The sequence below is a fragment of the Adelges cooleyi genome, unplaced genomic scaffold (assembly GCF_023614345.1).
Source record: "Adelges cooleyi isolate 19-005CV unplaced genomic scaffold, UGA_ACOO_1.1 ACOO_flye_CR_arks_rails_tigmint_CR_PRNA_728, whole genome shotgun sequence".
Classification (NCBI taxonomy): Eukaryota; Metazoa; Arthropoda; class Insecta; order Hemiptera; family Adelgidae; genus Adelges; species Adelges cooleyi.
In genome coordinates, this window is record NW_026096434.1 from 116,545 (window position 1) to 134,265 (window position 17,721).

At 27.7% G+C, this 17,721-nt stretch overlaps 2 protein-coding genes across 12 annotated transcripts in view; both read right to left on the reverse strand.

Annotated features, from left to right (window-relative positions):
* The window catches only part of LOC126845261 (zinc finger protein 665-like), a 68,467-nt gene extending 61,279 nt beyond the window's left edge, over nucleotides 1–7,188 (reverse strand). The window contains exon 1 of the mRNA XM_050583898.1: nucleotides 7,182–7,188. The gene's annotated coding sequence lies outside the window, so the exon portion shown is untranslated. The remainder of the gene's footprint in view (nucleotides 1–7,181) is intronic.
* The window catches only part of LOC126845259 (kelch-like protein 5), a 59,011-nt gene that overhangs the window by 27,343 nt on the left and 13,947 nt on the right, over nucleotides 1–17,721 (reverse strand). For 2 of the 11 annotated variants that reach the window (XM_050583892.1, XM_050583891.1), the window contains exons 1-3: nucleotides 12,860–13,179; nucleotides 12,176–12,354; nucleotides 10,787–10,928 (exon numbers count right to left, since the gene is read on the reverse strand). The exons of 1 other annotated variant lie outside the window; for it this stretch is intronic. Coding sequence is in view for 3 of the 10 variants with exons in the window: in XM_050583890.1 (XP_050439847.1) it covers nucleotides 5,050–5,281; nucleotides 6,464–6,596; nucleotides 10,749–10,770 (387 nt within the window). In the remaining 7 variants the exon portion in view is untranslated. Of the gene's footprint in view, nucleotides 1–5,049; nucleotides 5,282–6,463; nucleotides 6,597–10,748; nucleotides 10,929–12,175; nucleotides 12,355–12,859; nucleotides 13,180–17,721 lie in introns of those variants that run through there. 8 more of the 11 variants (XM_050583890.1, XM_050583885.1, XM_050583896.1 and 5 more) reach the window with 8 other exon arrangements.

A 17,721-nucleotide genomic window follows, 5' to 3' on the forward strand; every position in this document is an offset into this window, starting at 1 on the left:
TTTAATAATAATTTTTAAGAAACGTTTTATATGGAGTTGACGTATATTATAAACGGTATTGTTGTTGTAAAAATTCCTAGCATTTAACATTTTTTAGTCAGTTGTGCAGTGTATGACTGCTGTTTGTATGCTAACAATTTATATAACTTGATATTTCGTTTTAAGTTAATAGAGTTTTTTTTGTTTCAGAAATGATAGAAATAGATGAATTTGAGGGACTTGTAACAGCTGTTAGTCGTTCATTAGGAAAGAAAATAAACGATTACGTAGGTCTTATAAGGCAAGCAATAGCTGCAAAACTCGCTGAGCTTAGACGATAGAAGAAATAAAAACTTTGTAAAACTGAAAAATGTTAATTTTCAACTAAATTAAATGTGTTTAAAACATACAGTTATTTTAATGTATTTATTTATTTGAATATAACGTTCATCAATGTTAATAAGTACAGTACAAGGTAAAAAACGACAATTCAGGACATAATATACCTAATCAGCTGGTAATAATTGTTGTTCCGAAATCGCTTTCAAATTTCCAAAAAAAAGTCCTAAATCATTTACAAACAACAACGGTGATAAATACCCAGCCCTAGCAACTCTCAATGTGATATCTATTCCTATTGAGTGTACCGTTTAATTTAAATTCGTGCAAAACAATCAACTTGTGGATAAGGAAAAAGAAACAGTAAATTAGAATAAAAAAAGGTACTTTATTGATTCACAAGTTTTAAATGATCACCTCTTTCCCTTTGAACCTAAAAAATACCCTTAAATATAATACCACTGAAGTACAGTGATAGCCTAGGATAACATCATAAAACGTTTCATCCAGTTGATATAAGCATCTTTTCTTAAATTTTTCTTGTTAGACATAGGTAAAAGACTTAAGGTGTACTAATTATGAAATTTCATATACTATGTGTAGACAAAAATGGTACAATGTCTGTTGTTGTAACATGTTAAACATTATTTTTACATTTAAATCAACTTTTTCAATTAAAAACTCAAAATCAAAAGGTTTGATCCATCAAGCTGTTTTTGCAAGGCATGTTTTTTTTTAAGTTGAAAAAAATAATATTAAACCTTTATGTCTTATGTCAATAGTTCCCAACACTTTGAAATTTGCCTTATTCTGTAGATGTTTAAGCGAATTTTCATGTTTATTTATTTTGGCTAAAAGATTATTATTATTATTTAAGAGTATTAAATCTTTTACACCAGTCTTACTCCAAAACAGCTAACACGAGGGAAACAAAATAACGTTAATAATGGCTTTGTGGTTGTGAAACCACCACATTTGAACTTTTGATAAAGCCCAGTATTAAAATGACGAGTGTATTCATTTTGTCCTTTTTTAGTTAAATTGGGTAAACTTGGTACGGGTCTAGCTAAATTTTTTATTTCTACTTTTTTTTCTTAAGAAAGAAATTAAAATTTTAATTATAAAATATTTTGCACGGAATTCGTATTATATTATAGTAAAATACTACTTATAACAAAAAACTAAACGTGAGTAATACGTTTATTAACTATAATTAAAATTAAAATACTAAATAATATAGTCACAGTTTTCCTCTGTTGTCCGTACGCAAACGTATTTTATGATAAAATGAAGACGCTTATCAACAACATCGCACATTATAGTTTATACGGCCGCCGCCGTCGATAATATGATATTATATTTATAGGATAAAGATACTACGAAAAATAATAACAAAGTTTTCCTTAACAAAAAATATCAAATCAACTATATTATTTCTACTATTTTGTTATTTCTGTAAGAGGTGCGGCCGACCATCGCACGTAGCCACTGATTATAGTGTTAAAATCGAATTAAATGTTGCTATGGTTTTTGGATGCATATTTTTTTTTATGAGATTGTGTATACAACGGGTGACTGTTTGAACAAGTACTCTCAAACAACAACAAAGTACGTTTTTTCTTATTTTAATAGATAGTTTTAGACAAATAAATGGCACGACTTACAATATGTTTTGAGAACGTTCCAGTGCTAGAAAATAAATACACAGTTACTGAACACAATAATAACGATGATAAAGCTAATTGAGCTGTTTCTACAGAATAATATTTTCGTTCATTCAAAACTAATGGTTACTGATAAGAAAGTTTCTTGATGTATACAAAACGTGACCGGCCACGAGTTTGCCTGGATTTAACTAAACCTAACCGAAGCCTTTTTCATTATCATGTCACAGTTATTTTCCTAATGCTGTGCCATACCAGGGTCCATTAGGTTGCCTATCAGCAAAGTTGGAAGGCGCTATTAGGTCGCCATATCCGCAAATTTGTTGGGTGTCGACGTACAATCCTTCAACTAAATTATAATTATTTAATCAAACATCGATTATACGTTCATCGTACACAAAGCTATAGAATTAATTTAATGATTCAATGAAAATTAAATAATAATCATCATCATAGCAGTTTACAATTTACAATACAATCTTTATGTCTATGTGAAATTTTAAAACCAATAATTAAATACTAAAGAATAATTGAACAACTGAATGAGTTTAATTACATTTTAATAAAAAATAACTTAAGTAGTCAGTAGATAAAGTAGTATACAATATCCCTAACGGCTAACATAAAAAAAATGGTAGCATATTAGTATCAATCAATTTTACTTACAAAATTTAGAATTAACATTCTATAATGTAGGTGTAACAGTTTGTGTCAATCCATTAGAGTCACTTTTTATTGATATTTAATTATTTGTTTAGATAAGTATATTTATGTAATGTTAAGTTAAAGTACAAAACTGGATATTTGATATAAAAAAACAGAACAATGGGGTCAACTCAGAAATGTATTTATACTACTAAATTCGAAAAGGATTCGACAACGTACTTAAATGTATTATAGCAGTACTATTTACAACTTTGTTAGTAACAATATAAAAAGTTAATAAATTATTAGATATGTTTGAGAGTGAAAATCCCTCGCAGATCCGCATCTAAGCTTAAAAAATTTTACTAGGTATTGTAAAATCAATACCTACCTTTACAGTTCTCTTTTAATTTATACCTAATATATAATAAAAAATTACAATTTTAATAGTAATAAAAAATATTATAAGTAAATAAAGTTCAGACTTGCCGATGCATGCATAATGTCTCTATTTTGCAAGAACAAAGTATACATTGATTCATTAAATTTATAAAACAATTAAAATATGATATTTAAATAAAACAAATTAAAATTTTCGTTAACAGCTACTATTATATTACTACTTTCCGTGATATTATTTCTTCTATTGGATACCCAAAAAATTACTCTCCTTCTTATGTTAAGAAAAACACCTCGTTTTCGATAAAAAAATAAAATAAAATAAAACCGTACAAATTGTTTTTGTAAAATACGATGATTCTTAAAATATTCAAAGTTTGTGATACCTATAGGAACTTACCATTTGTTTATATTACAACAGTCGCTGGGCAAAACCAGCTTGGTTTAGATAAAAAAAACAATAATACAATATTGGATTACAATTTACAATAAATAAACTGTAAAATTCAATATTGTACTAAAAAAATGTAAATGTAAATGTAAACTAAAGGCTAATGACCTAGTTGACGAAGCCATATTTAAATAAAAAAATTAAAAAAAATTTACAATATAAATAATTTTACAAAAACTCCTTGTAACAAATTATAATTATAAAACATTTCCGATTTAGGAAAACGTAATATATATTTACAACGACAATCGAATTAAAACATACGACATATATGTATTGCTTGTGAGTACAAACAGCAAAATGTATTCGTGGTCGGTTCAATGGCCTTGTAGAAACCCATTGTTTTGATATTGAATTAAGATCAAGCTCGTCTACAATATTTACATCACCATGAGACTCGTTTAAACCACCAATAGCAAGTATTATCCCATTTTCAGAGAGTACCATGTTTGAGCCTTTACGGGGAGGCAAAAAAAATAAATGATCGCTTGATTTCCAATTTAAGTCATTAACGTTGCTAATATCCATATACTTTACAGAGGAACCGCCACTGTTTGAATCGCCGGTAATTGCAAAAATAATCTGAATACACATATATACAAATGTCAGGTGATATAGGCACAACTAGTACATGCTTGTAATCTTGTTTTAAAATGTCTACATACGTTTGGTTCAATTTGAGTACTTCTTCCTAGAGTATAAGATGGTTTTGAGCTGTCGTAAGTAATGATAGTTTCTAACATGCTTTTCGTAACTAAAAAAGTTAAAACAATAATAATATTTATTAAAAGATACATTAATACTATATTTCACCTATAGGCGCTATGGTACATATAAATAAATGGCACAATTTAGATTGAATTCTGCCCCGTTTGGAATATCAACAATATGTACTTACCATCATAATTATTTTTCACTAATGGTTCATCATAAATCCTTAGTAGTCCTTCTTTTGAAATTAAAGCCAAACATAAATATTGCATAAGATCCGGTAACAAGTCATTACGTTCATCTGTGTTATAGCGTATCCAACCAATGATAAAATCAAATATCTAAAATAAATATTATTAAATAACTGTAATAGAACCAAAATTAAAATAATTGTTTTATTTCTTCTTAAGTCACAATAATTTTACCTTTTCCTCAGAATCAATTACTAAATCATCACGTGCAATAAACTCGACAACATCATCAAACTCAAAGTCATAAAGTGTTTCTAATGCTTGATCCGAATTCACAATTGAACTAAAAAAAATCTTTGTTTTATTTGTTTATTATTTAAAAAAATGTTGCGATCGTATTTTGGAACTGAATACTCACGTGAAATTGTTTAAAAAATATGCCCAGCAAAAATTGTAAATCTTTTCATCTGATATAAATTTGGAAGTTTTCATTAAACTCACACAATTTGTAGGATTTATATTTTCTTTAATATATTTAAAACATAACTCTTTTATATGATTTAGACCATACATATTAGCAGTCATCAACAGTTTCTACAAAATATAATAACAAGTAAATAAAAATAGTGTAATATTTTATAAATTGTATATCATATTGCATATTTCGTACTTCACAATTGTTTTCTTCAATATCCAGTTTACAAGTATATGCAAATTTGACCACCAATTCTAAAATTTCAGAATCTATTTCTCTTATAAGAATCTCGTTTTCGTTTCTTTCTCTGAACTGACCGCTGAACATCGTATAAAATACATTACTCGCAGAAGCCAATATATTTCTGTGTGCTTCTATTTTTAAGCCTTCATCTGTAACCAAGGTTACATCACAAAACTCTTTTTCCCTAGAAAAAATGTATCCGTATTAATGTATTTATTTTTAATAGTAGTTAAAAATAAATTAGTTATAAATAACTAAAAGTTTTAAATGCACTTAAGTTTTAGTGGATTGATATTTCATTTGGATAAGTTTTGGATAGATCCACGTCAAGAGTTATAGGCCGAGGTATGGTCACGGCAGCTGCCCAGTGGAGACCATTATCGTCCTGAAAATGGACTCTGCAAAGAGTCCAAATTGCCGGCCTGTTGACGTTAATAAATCCGAAACTCATCCAGATAAATGATTAAATATTAAAAAACCTTTTCTGACAAGCAATATCAAAATATGCAATACAAATAATGGAATAAAAACTTTTCTTTTTAAAGAATTACATTTTTAAATTGAGAATAATGTATTAAAAATGTTGACCAGTCGATAACCAGTTTTAAAAAACCATTTTTGAAATTATTGAAGTTTCAAGTTCAGGGCATGAGGAAAGGTGGGTGAAGTATTAATTTTATCTGCGAGCATTTCCTAACCTCATTACCCCTCCCATCCTAACTTCTAAACTCTTATAACTTGAAAAATAGTTATCCGAAACTGGTTATCGACCAGTCAAAATGTTTAGTACATTATTCTCAATTAAAAAAGTTAATGAAATGTATGCGTTACTATTTAAATTTAGAAAGGAGCTAAAAAAAAAAACTAGGTCGGGAGGTAGGTAAAAACAAAAATAATTAAAAATATTTTGATCATATTGTATAAAAACTAGGGGTAGGCCTATACTAGAACCGGAACCTAGTCGAAATTACTTGTATCGGTTTTATTGGTACCGGTTTTTTTTGGAAACCGATATTAAGACCATAATAATCAGTGGTAGGTTATATGAAATATTAGTTTTGTCGGAAATCGGTTTTGTTTTGATATCGGTTGATATTGCAAAAGATTTTTAATTTTTAAATATATTGGGAATCAGTTTTTTATCGGCAACATATATCGGAACATTGAGTATTGGTCCATCCCCAATTATAAACAATAAAAAAATTTTAATTAAATTTCATATTAATCTCTAAGAGATATTGAGTGGCTCACGAAAAGTATGGTACACCCCTGGAATGTACTCTGCTATATTATTTAAAAAGGCACAATAAAAATACAAACATTAATTGGTAATAAATAATACTAGTACAATTACACTCATACTTACTCATAGAATTGGTAAATTTTTTCAAAGTGTTCGTGCATAATAACTTCCATAATTGTTTTGCTTGTATTACAATATAGATTATAAATGTAGCTTTTCTGTGTTTGATTGTTAACTAATTGTAAAACTAGCTTATCTAAAACACATATAAGATACAAAATACAAATTATTTTTTATTAAAAAGACAAGGGAAAATAAAAAGTTTATAATCTAACACATTAAGTAGCCTAATTTTAAATAAGTGTATCTCAAATGCTTTTTGAGGGAAAAAAAATCATGTTTGATATTTAAAAATAATAAATAAGCAGATGAAATTGTTTGACATCGTCGTTTAATGGTCACAGTGATTAATATGCTATGCATGAAACTAATTACATTATTTGAATAATAAAAAACCGACAAAGTTTTGAGTAGTATATTTTGTTTTTTTTAACATTTAAAACAAAATTGTAATTTACTTAAATTAGATAAATAATACAAGACTACAAGTATGACTTGTTGGTAAGAAGATAAAACGATAAAGATTAAAGCTAGACCATTTTGTCGATTAGATAATTTAAAAGTCTCGTATCACTCGATTCAACTCCGAGTAAATAATAATTAATAAATAAACTATAAATTATGATTCTGTTTATTCCCAAGCAGTATTCTAAGTCAATGAAAGACAGAAAACACAGCAATAATGTAAATAAGTTAGAAGTACAAAACAGTGGGTACTTACACAACGTAGAACCGTAAACTGCTGTCCAGGGCTGCTACTTAAAATGTATAATAAATGAATTACAGGCAAGACAATACTCAATTGTAACTCAAAAACTAAACACGTCGCAATACGTTAGGTATTTATCATAGAATTCGACTAAGTTATTATGATTGAAATCTAGAGATTTTTCACGAATAGTACCCGTAGTAACAATAATGAAAACAAATTGTTACTATGGCGCTAAATCTAATTTAACTAGTTATAATTTACAGAATGAAGAGTGCAAAAAGAAATCGCAACTAGGTTTTAACAACAAAAATGGCATTCAATAATAATATTGATTTTAATGCAAATTGCACGACAACGCTAAATTAATATTCTAGACAGATAACAGATTTGTGATAGTGTGTGTGTTTGTGTGATAACGAGTGATTTCCACAGATGGAGGTAAACTAACGCGCCATTTTGGAAACAAACAGATCAAATTCCCAACTCCGGTAGGACATTTTTCGCAATGCATTCTAACTATAGTGTATAACTTTATTAATAGGTACAACAATGAGGAGTCGGTGTTTTTTTGACAGAAAACAATAGTCGTTTTTATAGAAAAATTTAATTTTGTTCACGTCTTACAAATTTTACGCAAATAAAAATCCAAGTGTCTTAGAATTGTTGTAAAATAATCAAATTTTCATTGTTGATACCAGAAAGTTTTTCTGTGCTAAAGATTTATACATTTTTTATTAATCAATGCACTATTATTTAAAATTTTATTAAAAATTACTAAAAAAATCCTAAAATTTTTAAATTGTAGGTACAGAAAAAAAGTGTTCAAATAAATCATCAGACATTATTAAAAATAAATTCAATAATTTCAATGAAAATAGTAAAAAAACGTACTATGTAGTAGTAGAAGTAAGTAAATAAAATAGGGACGAGGTCCAGTATTCACATATAAAAATATAAATATCGATAAAAGCAATGTAACTAATGACAATTATGTGCTTATAACTTACATTTTAGTGTTAGGATGGATACGATTGGGGTTGATAGACGATAGTCTGTCTATAAAATGACTGTGACAATCAAAAAAAAATTTAAGTAAATAACTTATGACTTCAGACTTAAGAGTATTATCATTAAAATTATTCTCATACAAATATATTTTTTTTTGATAGTGAGGTGTTAACCAATAGCCATTTGTTTTCTTGATTGTCGTGTTATTATGTCGTTGATATTTTGAATAAAGTAAATTGGATATAGATAATAACGTTATTTATAATGAATATTTTGGAAATATTGTGAAAATACTTTATTGTTTTAAACCAAGCAAAAACATATTTAACTATTTAGTATTTTAATAAATAATAGAAACAATATAATAACATGCTTATTATTTAACGTGTAATTAATATAAAAGTGGCAAAATTAATCAAAAAAATATTCATACAGATGAAAAAATAAAATAAAAATATAAAAATAGTTTCCACTTTCCATAAATATGATTAGTCGGACAAAATTAATAAATATTTTAAATTAAATATTAATACTCGTATACTATACATAGTTTCTCTTTGAAACAAACAGTAATTATAAAAAAAAACTATTACCACATAATATAAAACGTAATTTTTATAACTATGATTAATTGGATATAACCAAGTACAAATTTGAAATTAAAAAATATAAACTTACATACCTTAATAACTTTTTTTCTTTAAAATTGCAACAGTAATTATAAAGGACTATTGTAATATTTAAACAAAATAACAATGAAAACCATATTATCAACTATTTTTCATGTGTAAATTATGGAATAAAAAAATTAAATAATATAAATATAAAAACTATATAAATTATATAATCTTACAAAAAAATTATAAGATATTAAATCTGGTTAGATTAGGTATGTATGTGTGAATGTTTCTTAAGATAACATTGTTGATTGAATTTTTTTCACAGATATCGCATTTATAGGGTTTTTCGCCAGTATGTGTCCTTTCATGAGTTTTGAGATTATTTTGTAGTCTGAATGTTTTTTCACAGACACCGCATTTAAATGGTTTCTCGCCGGTATGCCTCCTTTTATGAGATTTATGGGTAGACCGATCACCAAATGTTTTGCACAGACATCGCATTTAAAGGGCTTTTCGTCCGTATGAATACGCCAATGTGTTCTCAGGCTTGATTTTGATGAAAATGTTTTTAGACAAACACCACAATTAAGTAGGTCTACTTTGTTTCGAGTATACCCTTTGATTCTGCTGTTTCGATGATTGACTTTATTTTTTGAGGCGCTTTCTTTCCCGTCGAAGTGCTGGAATGCGACTTCTCAATATGCCGGGTTATATGACTTTTGGTTGAATACTTCCTATGACATATATTGCAGTCGAACCGACGTATTTTGTGTATATTTTCCTCAGAATTGGTTTTTCTTATATTATTTGTGGTACTGTCGCTTTACACGGAAAATGAATACTGCAACACGTATGAAACAAAATGTATTTATGCAAGATCAATATATTTTAATGTTTTACAGCAAATATCAATATTACTAACGTTAAATGGACAATACATCAAACAAGCATCGTTTTTAAAACTAATTTTATTCATTTTAGATGAACTACACTAATCTACAATTAACTCAATTTTTATTAGATTGTGTTGCTTAAACTTATCTAACAATATATAATGTAATCTTTACATTTTTTAGAATACTGATAATAAACGTCCGAATGCCACAAGATTTGAAACTTGAAAATTCTACTGTTTTAAGTCCACTTTTACATTTTAAAAAGTACCTTGAGACATTTTAATGACCGAGTTCTTTAAACCCTAAACTTTTTTTTTTAATGAATAGTATTTATAATAGCATGTATCTTTAAAGATACACCACCTCATTGAATAATTTAATAGATGATAAAGACACACCTTGGAGATATGAAGTAGAAGTGTTTATCTAGTTATATCCAATTAAAGTTAGTTTATGGCTAAGGACCTAGAAGTCGAAGAATAATCAATTTTTAAATAAAATAAAAAAGTTAGATTACTTATAGTATATTTCATATTTTCTATATAACCTAAAATAAATATCCGATGGTAAAAAAATGTATTTTATAAAAATCAAACAGCCTCAAGTATTAAATATATTATTTTTTCTTTTAACTGTTAAAATATAGTTTTTATAACAAAAAAATGACACTTTTTGTATTTTTAGTCCATTTTATAAAAGAATTTAAAAAATGTATGAATGTTTTCTATATATTTATATTTACAACAAGGTAAGTCTCGTGCGAACTTACGCTCACATAGAGCGGTACTGCAGACATTGATCGGTCATCATACCCACAAGTATATGTTTACAATTTGGTATGATTAAACATTAAATTGATAAGGGAAAGAATGAAGATGTAGTTTTAAAATAACCTGTTATTATATGAACCAGTGCGGTCCCTAATATAAGTTTAATGTTAGCGGAACACTAACAATGATATCAACTACGGGTTTATAGAGGAAAAGGACATAATTACATAAGTTTAATTATTTTATTTAGGATTAAAAAAAAAGTAATTAAAATCGCCTTACTCATAAGTATTGTCGACTTCATTCTTTACTAAATACTCCTCTGTTGTAGACATTTCATTCCTTGTGAACTGCACATCTAACGGTTAAGGTGCAATGACTGCAAACGATTTTTCAAAAGAGTGTTCATCTGTTTCATCTTTTTCTTGTTTAATTTTCAACATAATATACCGCTTCAAAACTCTATAATTAACATTTAACTAAGTTATATTTTTGTGCCATTTTAAATATTTCATATTGTAACAAAAAATTGTGATAATAATGATATAATAAACAATACAACTAATGAACTAAATTGCCAAATCTAAAATATTATAAAAAAAACTTAAGAATAATTTAGTTTTCATTATTTGATAAAGAAAAAGCAACCAAGTTTTCAGTAGTATATTTTGTATCTTTTAAACATTTCAAACTAAATTTTAAATTACTTTAATTAGATGAATAACACAAAACGACAAGTATGACTTGTTGATAGGGAGTTAAGACGATAAAGATTAAAGCTAAACGATAGACCATTATGCCGACTAGATTAATTTAATATGGCGTTGATCCCGTATCACCAGACTCAAATCGACTCCGGTGTACGAAGCTTAGTACCTATCTTTTAGGATACATGAGATTTTATAATTTAATAACTAAATAAGTAATTGGTTTTTTTTTATATTAAAAAAGTACTTTGATGCACATGATCAGTTTCCAACAGCTGAACTAAATATATTTTGGTTTTAACTGTGTTTCATTCACTAATTTGTCAGTTTCGTGCTAATTGTTGGATACATTATAATGCTCATCAACTCAGTAATTAACAAAGCCTAAATTATTTTTTTCCTTGTATGTTCAGACTTTTATCTGTAATAAAAATATCAATAAACTTGTCTGTTGTGTAAGCATAGAAGGTCTATTAGCTAAAAGAGGAGTAAAAATATACAAATATATTTTTTTTTAAATACACTAAATTTTGTATTTCTTTATAATTCACTGATATAACATAAACAGTTTCATTTTTATAGAGATAAATATATAAATCACTTATGTGTTATATGTGTAACTTTTAAAATAATATTTACCAGATAATTATTTAAAAATAATATATATATTTTACTGAAAAATTTGACTGATCAATAACAAGTTTTAAATAAAGTCTAATGTTTTATATAATATAATCCCTAATAATTTATAATAGCTCAAAAACAAACTAAGTATAGAAGAAGTTAAAGATAAGTGGATCAAGTTACTCAAGGAAAGTTCATACTTCGCTTTACTTCTTATAACGTCAAAAATAATTGTTTAAACAATATTATTATTACTAGGTATTTTGAAAATAAATTAGGACATCACTAATTAATTTTCTTTTTAATTACGAAGGACGACAACATTACAAAAACCTAAATATTTTATTTAGTAAAAAAAAGGTAATAAAATCGTCTTACTCATAAGTATTGTCGACTTCATTCTTTACTAAATACTCCTCAGCTGTAGAAATTTCATTGTTTTTGAACTGCACATCTAACGGTTTAGTTTCAATGACTTCAAACGATCCTTCATAGGAGTGTTCTTCTGTGTCATCATTTTCTTGTTTAATTTTCAACATATTATACGTTTCCAAACTCTAAAATTAACGTTTGGTATTAGTTGTATTTCTGTGCCATACACGCAAAGAGAATTAATAGTACTATTTAATTACATAATTTTAACTATTTTATTTAGTAATAATAATGATATAATAAAGAAAAATTTATTTTACTTAATTTGAAAAATAAAAAACCAACAAAGTTTTGAGTGGTATATTTTGTAGGTATTTTTTAAATATTAAAAACTAAATTTTAATTTTTTTAAATTAGACGAATGACGCAAAGCTACAATTATGACTTGTAGGTAAGAAGCTATGACAATAAAGATTAAAGCTAGACGATAGCCCATTTGACCGAATAGGTTCATTTAAATTGTCGTTAATCTCGTATCACTCGATTCAACTCCGAGTAAATAATAAGTAATAAACAAACACATATAGATTATCATTCTATTTATTCCCAAGCAGTATTCCAAGTCAATGAAAGACAGAAAACACGGCAATAATGTAAATAAATTAGATATACAAAACGGTAGGTACTCACACAACGTAGAACCGTAAGCCGCTGTTCAGGGCTGCTACTTAAAATGTATAATAAATGAATTACAGGCAAGACAAACCTTAATTGTAACTCAATAACGAAACACGACGTAATACGTTAGGTATTTATCATAGAATTCGACTAGGTTATTATGATTGAAATCTAGATATTTTCACGAATCGGATCCGTAGCAACAACAATGAAAACAAACTGTTACTATGTCGCTAAATCTAATTTGACTAGTTATAATTCACAGAAAGGAGAGAGAGTAAAAATGAAATCTCAATTCTTAACAAAAACAAAACTTTTATTTACAACACACAAAAATTGTCTAGACAGATTTGTGATAGTGTATGTATGTGTGATAACGAGTGATTGGCACAGGTGGAGGTACACCGCAGCATGGAGGTAAACTGTCGCGCCTTTTATGAGAATAACATATCAAATTTCCAACTCCAGTTTCAAAGGTTATTGTAAATTTACCATCATCTACATCCTATCACGCGTAATAATGCGTTTACCTTTGTCTTTATTCGGTATGGAAACAACTTTCACCGACTTGTAAAATTAGTATAATATAATATTATAATTACAAATAAAAATTACTTTTGCATTACTTAAGTGGCTGACGGTTTAGGCATTCATCAACTTGATTATAGTTTGCTTATAATGTTATTCTTTTTGGGTGTCCACATTTGATACAATATGCTGGTCGGTGGTCCTACGTCATTTGACGTTATTTCGGTGATCTGATTAATCGCGTTTCATAGCGGTGATTTTTATGCATTATATTTTTATGTAATTTTGTATAAACTATAAAAGATTTTTTATCAAAGTGGACTGTGTAGTACATTAACGTGTAACCTTAAATTATTAATTACATCTAAAACAAACCTATCCAAAACGGTATAAATGAAAAACGACAAAATCTTACTTGAAATTATAAGCAACGGCAATGTAACCGTACGTCGAAAATTTAAACGTTGTGTGTTTCTTGATGAAGCGTGTACAAAAAAATTAACTGAACAAAAAATGTGCCCGTTAGTTTTATACGGTTTGATATATTATAATAGAACAATCGCATGTAAATGTAAAAAAAAAACTAACGTTTGCTACGCGACCGGCGAGTGACACGTCCCATATGTCCTTATCCTCGTGACTACCAGCCACTTGTTGCCGGCCACTAGGATACCAACTGCATTGGTGGGGGGGTACTACGATTCAACAGAAATTGGAATACTCAACCCAAATAAACGGTTGACAAATAAGATTCCTTGTAGAAAAGGTTTGGAATTCGACTGGCGGCTGTCCTTCGAGGTCAATTTTTCCCACAGCCCTAACCTAACCTACCCGCCGAAATGTGATTTCTATTTCACAAACTCTGTCGAATTCCTCTCAGCAATATTTATATTACATTAGGTACCTACCTACTTTGTTGTTCCAGGGTGTCTGTAGCCAATTTAAATATTACCTTACTATATTATTATATTATATTATATGATCTCTGACGTCTAATTTTTATTTTGTACTACTCTTTTTCACTCTCAGTTTAAGCAACCCTCTCCTGCCCTTCCTCATTCGATGATGACCACTAAAAACTTAATAATGTTAGTAAATATTTATAACATAATATTTTATATAATAATAAATTAAATATTTTTACTCACAATATTTGATTATTATATATTCTTTATATTCTATGTATTTTCCTTTTTATAACAAAACTAAATTAAATTATCAAATCAAGGTCTTTTTTTTTAATGACGATTTGTCTTTATGTTGTTAAATAAGTGGTTTCATCATAAGAGAAAATGTAATTATTTGTTGTACCGGTTGATTGGTTAACTATGGACCACTCAATATCTTAGATGATATATTTTTTTTTTTTATACTTTTATAGTAATTATTAGTTGGGACAAATGTTATATATTTTTTAAAATTTTAACACCATCCCTTATGCGTTAAAACTATATCAACTTTGGATTTTAAATGGTAACCCCCAATTTTTTTTTGATGATCGTGTTTATTTTTTTTAAATTTAATTTAGGCGTAAAAACTAGCTAAATTGGTTCAGTAGTTAACAAGCTACACAGTTTTTAAATTAAGGAGAGTGCGAGTAATCAATTTTATATCTTGGAGAACCTATCTTATTTAGGTGACTTGACTGCTCTCTGCAGGGCTGGAGTTAGGAGGGGGGGGGGTGGGTTGACACCCCCCCACTCGTTAAACTCAAGTCAGTCGGCATATTTAGATTGAACAAAAAGTCGGTAAATATTAAAACCCTCATAAAATTATACAAATAACATATTTATTATTTTTATTTTATAAAAGTGGGTAGGTACATATTTTTTATCGCAATATGGCGACTGAATAGTCGGATTCGTATCGAAGTGAATAACATATGAGTAATAGCCCACACAAAAACACATTTTTAAATCAATACACAACCACAATAACAATTTTACAAACTTGGAATTTAGCTCACGATAGCATGTTGAAAAACAATATGAAATCAAAGTACTTTTCAAATTAAAATATGTAGGATTAATTTTCGTACTCTGAATTGTTCTTACATAAATCTTATTTAAGCCAACCCAATACCAATGTGGTTGTGGCCAGCCACAATATGTTTTTCCACAACTCTCGCTCTCTCACTACATATACAATATAATATACATATATACCTGGACTCACTAGTAACCTGGCTAAAAGTTGTAAAATAATACTAAACGAAACAAAATCAGCTCGCGTCACACTGTGTCTTTAAATGAAACTCCCATTCCCCGATGCTCTCAAATAAAATATTTAGGCTTAATATTGAACGAGCTCCTAACCTGGTCACCACATTTAAAAGAACAACGCAAAGCACTCAACTATAGACTAGATATGCTTCGACCTCTTCTAAACTAAAAAATACCAATAAAAAACAAGCTCCTTTACACTACCCTTTTGAACCCAATATAAACTATTGGTATTATTATCTGGTGATCAGCAAAACCTTCAAACACCAAAACAATTAATATGCCTCTAAATAATCGCAAAGGGCCTTTTGGTATGATCAAATTGTTTAACTCCATTCCGGCCTCTAAGACGACTTAAAAGAAACTGGCCCAGAACTGGCTCAAGAACTACTAATATTAATGTTTTTTTATCTTATTTGGTGTCTCAACTTTGAGATTCCTTATTCATGTTATTTATTGACTGTTTTGCATTCTTTTTTTTCTTATAAATAGCTAACTAATTTACGTATAGTAAATATTTTATCAAAAATAAAAAAATTATTAATTTTAAAAAGATTTGTTCAGTTTTAGTTTTTTAGTTAATTCAATTTAGTTAAGATTTTAATGGGCCGATGGAAATGGAGATGTTTCTATCGCTTGCTTACAAACATTAAAAATTTAATTTTAAATTTTCACGATATAAATAATATTTTTTCGTTATTTTAGTAACCAGCACAGTATTAAGTGGTTGGTTAAAGAAGTATTATTTTAGTATTCTTAAATAGTAACTGATACCTAGGCCTAGAGGGTTTGATGAAGATCAAAACACACTTTATAAAATATAACAGGCGTAGCTAGTATTTAATTCAGAAATGCGGATTACAGCAGTTTTTTGGAGAAGTTCATTAAAAATAAAAAAATGAACATTTAAAAATAACATTTAGATGTGAACAAATACTTAGAGAGATTTAAACCACTCTAAATATATTATTTTATAAATTGAATTTTTAACTAGTAGGTACATAGTTACATAAATATAAAATACATTCAGCTAGGTACTTAAATTTTATTTTTTGCTCATTTCAACCCCTTAAAATAAAAATAATTCAGAAATCAGAATCCTTTCTTATTGCACTCCAAGACTATAATACAAACATACCCTGAACATTTCCCGTCTATAGCTATTATAGTTTAGACTGTGCGTTGTTTATGAATCAGGCAGGACTTCTTAGTTTCTATATATATATATATATATATATATTCTTAGTTTATACATATATTAATATTTAGATAACTCAGACATAGCCAATATAATATTATTTATAACAATTCAGAAAAAACTTAATAATATTAACATAAAAGTATTCAAAAATTTAAAACTTTAAAAAAATATTAGCTTCTTTCTGAGTTTTTCTACTATTTTCTGCGAAAATGATTTGAAGGAAATGATTTAATATCATCGTAATTAATAATTGTTTTGGTTATAGATTACTCTATTCTTAATATGGCTAAGCTATTTAATCTTTCTGACGACATAGTTGATTCTATTTAGGGTTTAAGTGTCAAAAGTCGATAGACCTTAGGATAATCCCAAAAAAGTTAAATATTTAGTAATTTCATAATGTTGTAGATAACATAAACAACATCTATTTTAAAAAAGAAAACTACAAAATTGCAATTTTCTTAAGAAATATTGAGTGTTAGGCGTTAAATTGATCACCCTGTACATCTTAATATGGCGTTACGCCGTTTAGTTGCTACGAAAAATGATTGATTCCACCTGTAAGCCTAAAGCGGTTTTTTGTGACCCAAAAAAACATGTTGTTGGAAAACTTGGTGTGCTCGTGTGTAAAAAACCAACACAGAGCGCTGAATATAAATTATTAGGTGTATGCTATATACAGTTGGGAAAAAATATTATGATACAGACAAAACATGATTTCCAGAAATTATATTATAAGATCATTGAAAGTAATAAAATACATTTCAAATAAACGCATTGATGGTAGGAATACTAAACATCGATAAATACATTGTAAAGGCAAAAATGTGCATTGAAACCATTTAAAAATAACAATTTGAAAAAGCTTGTCAAAAAGATACAAAATATGAATTTAAATGAATAAAAATAAATAAAAAATGTTT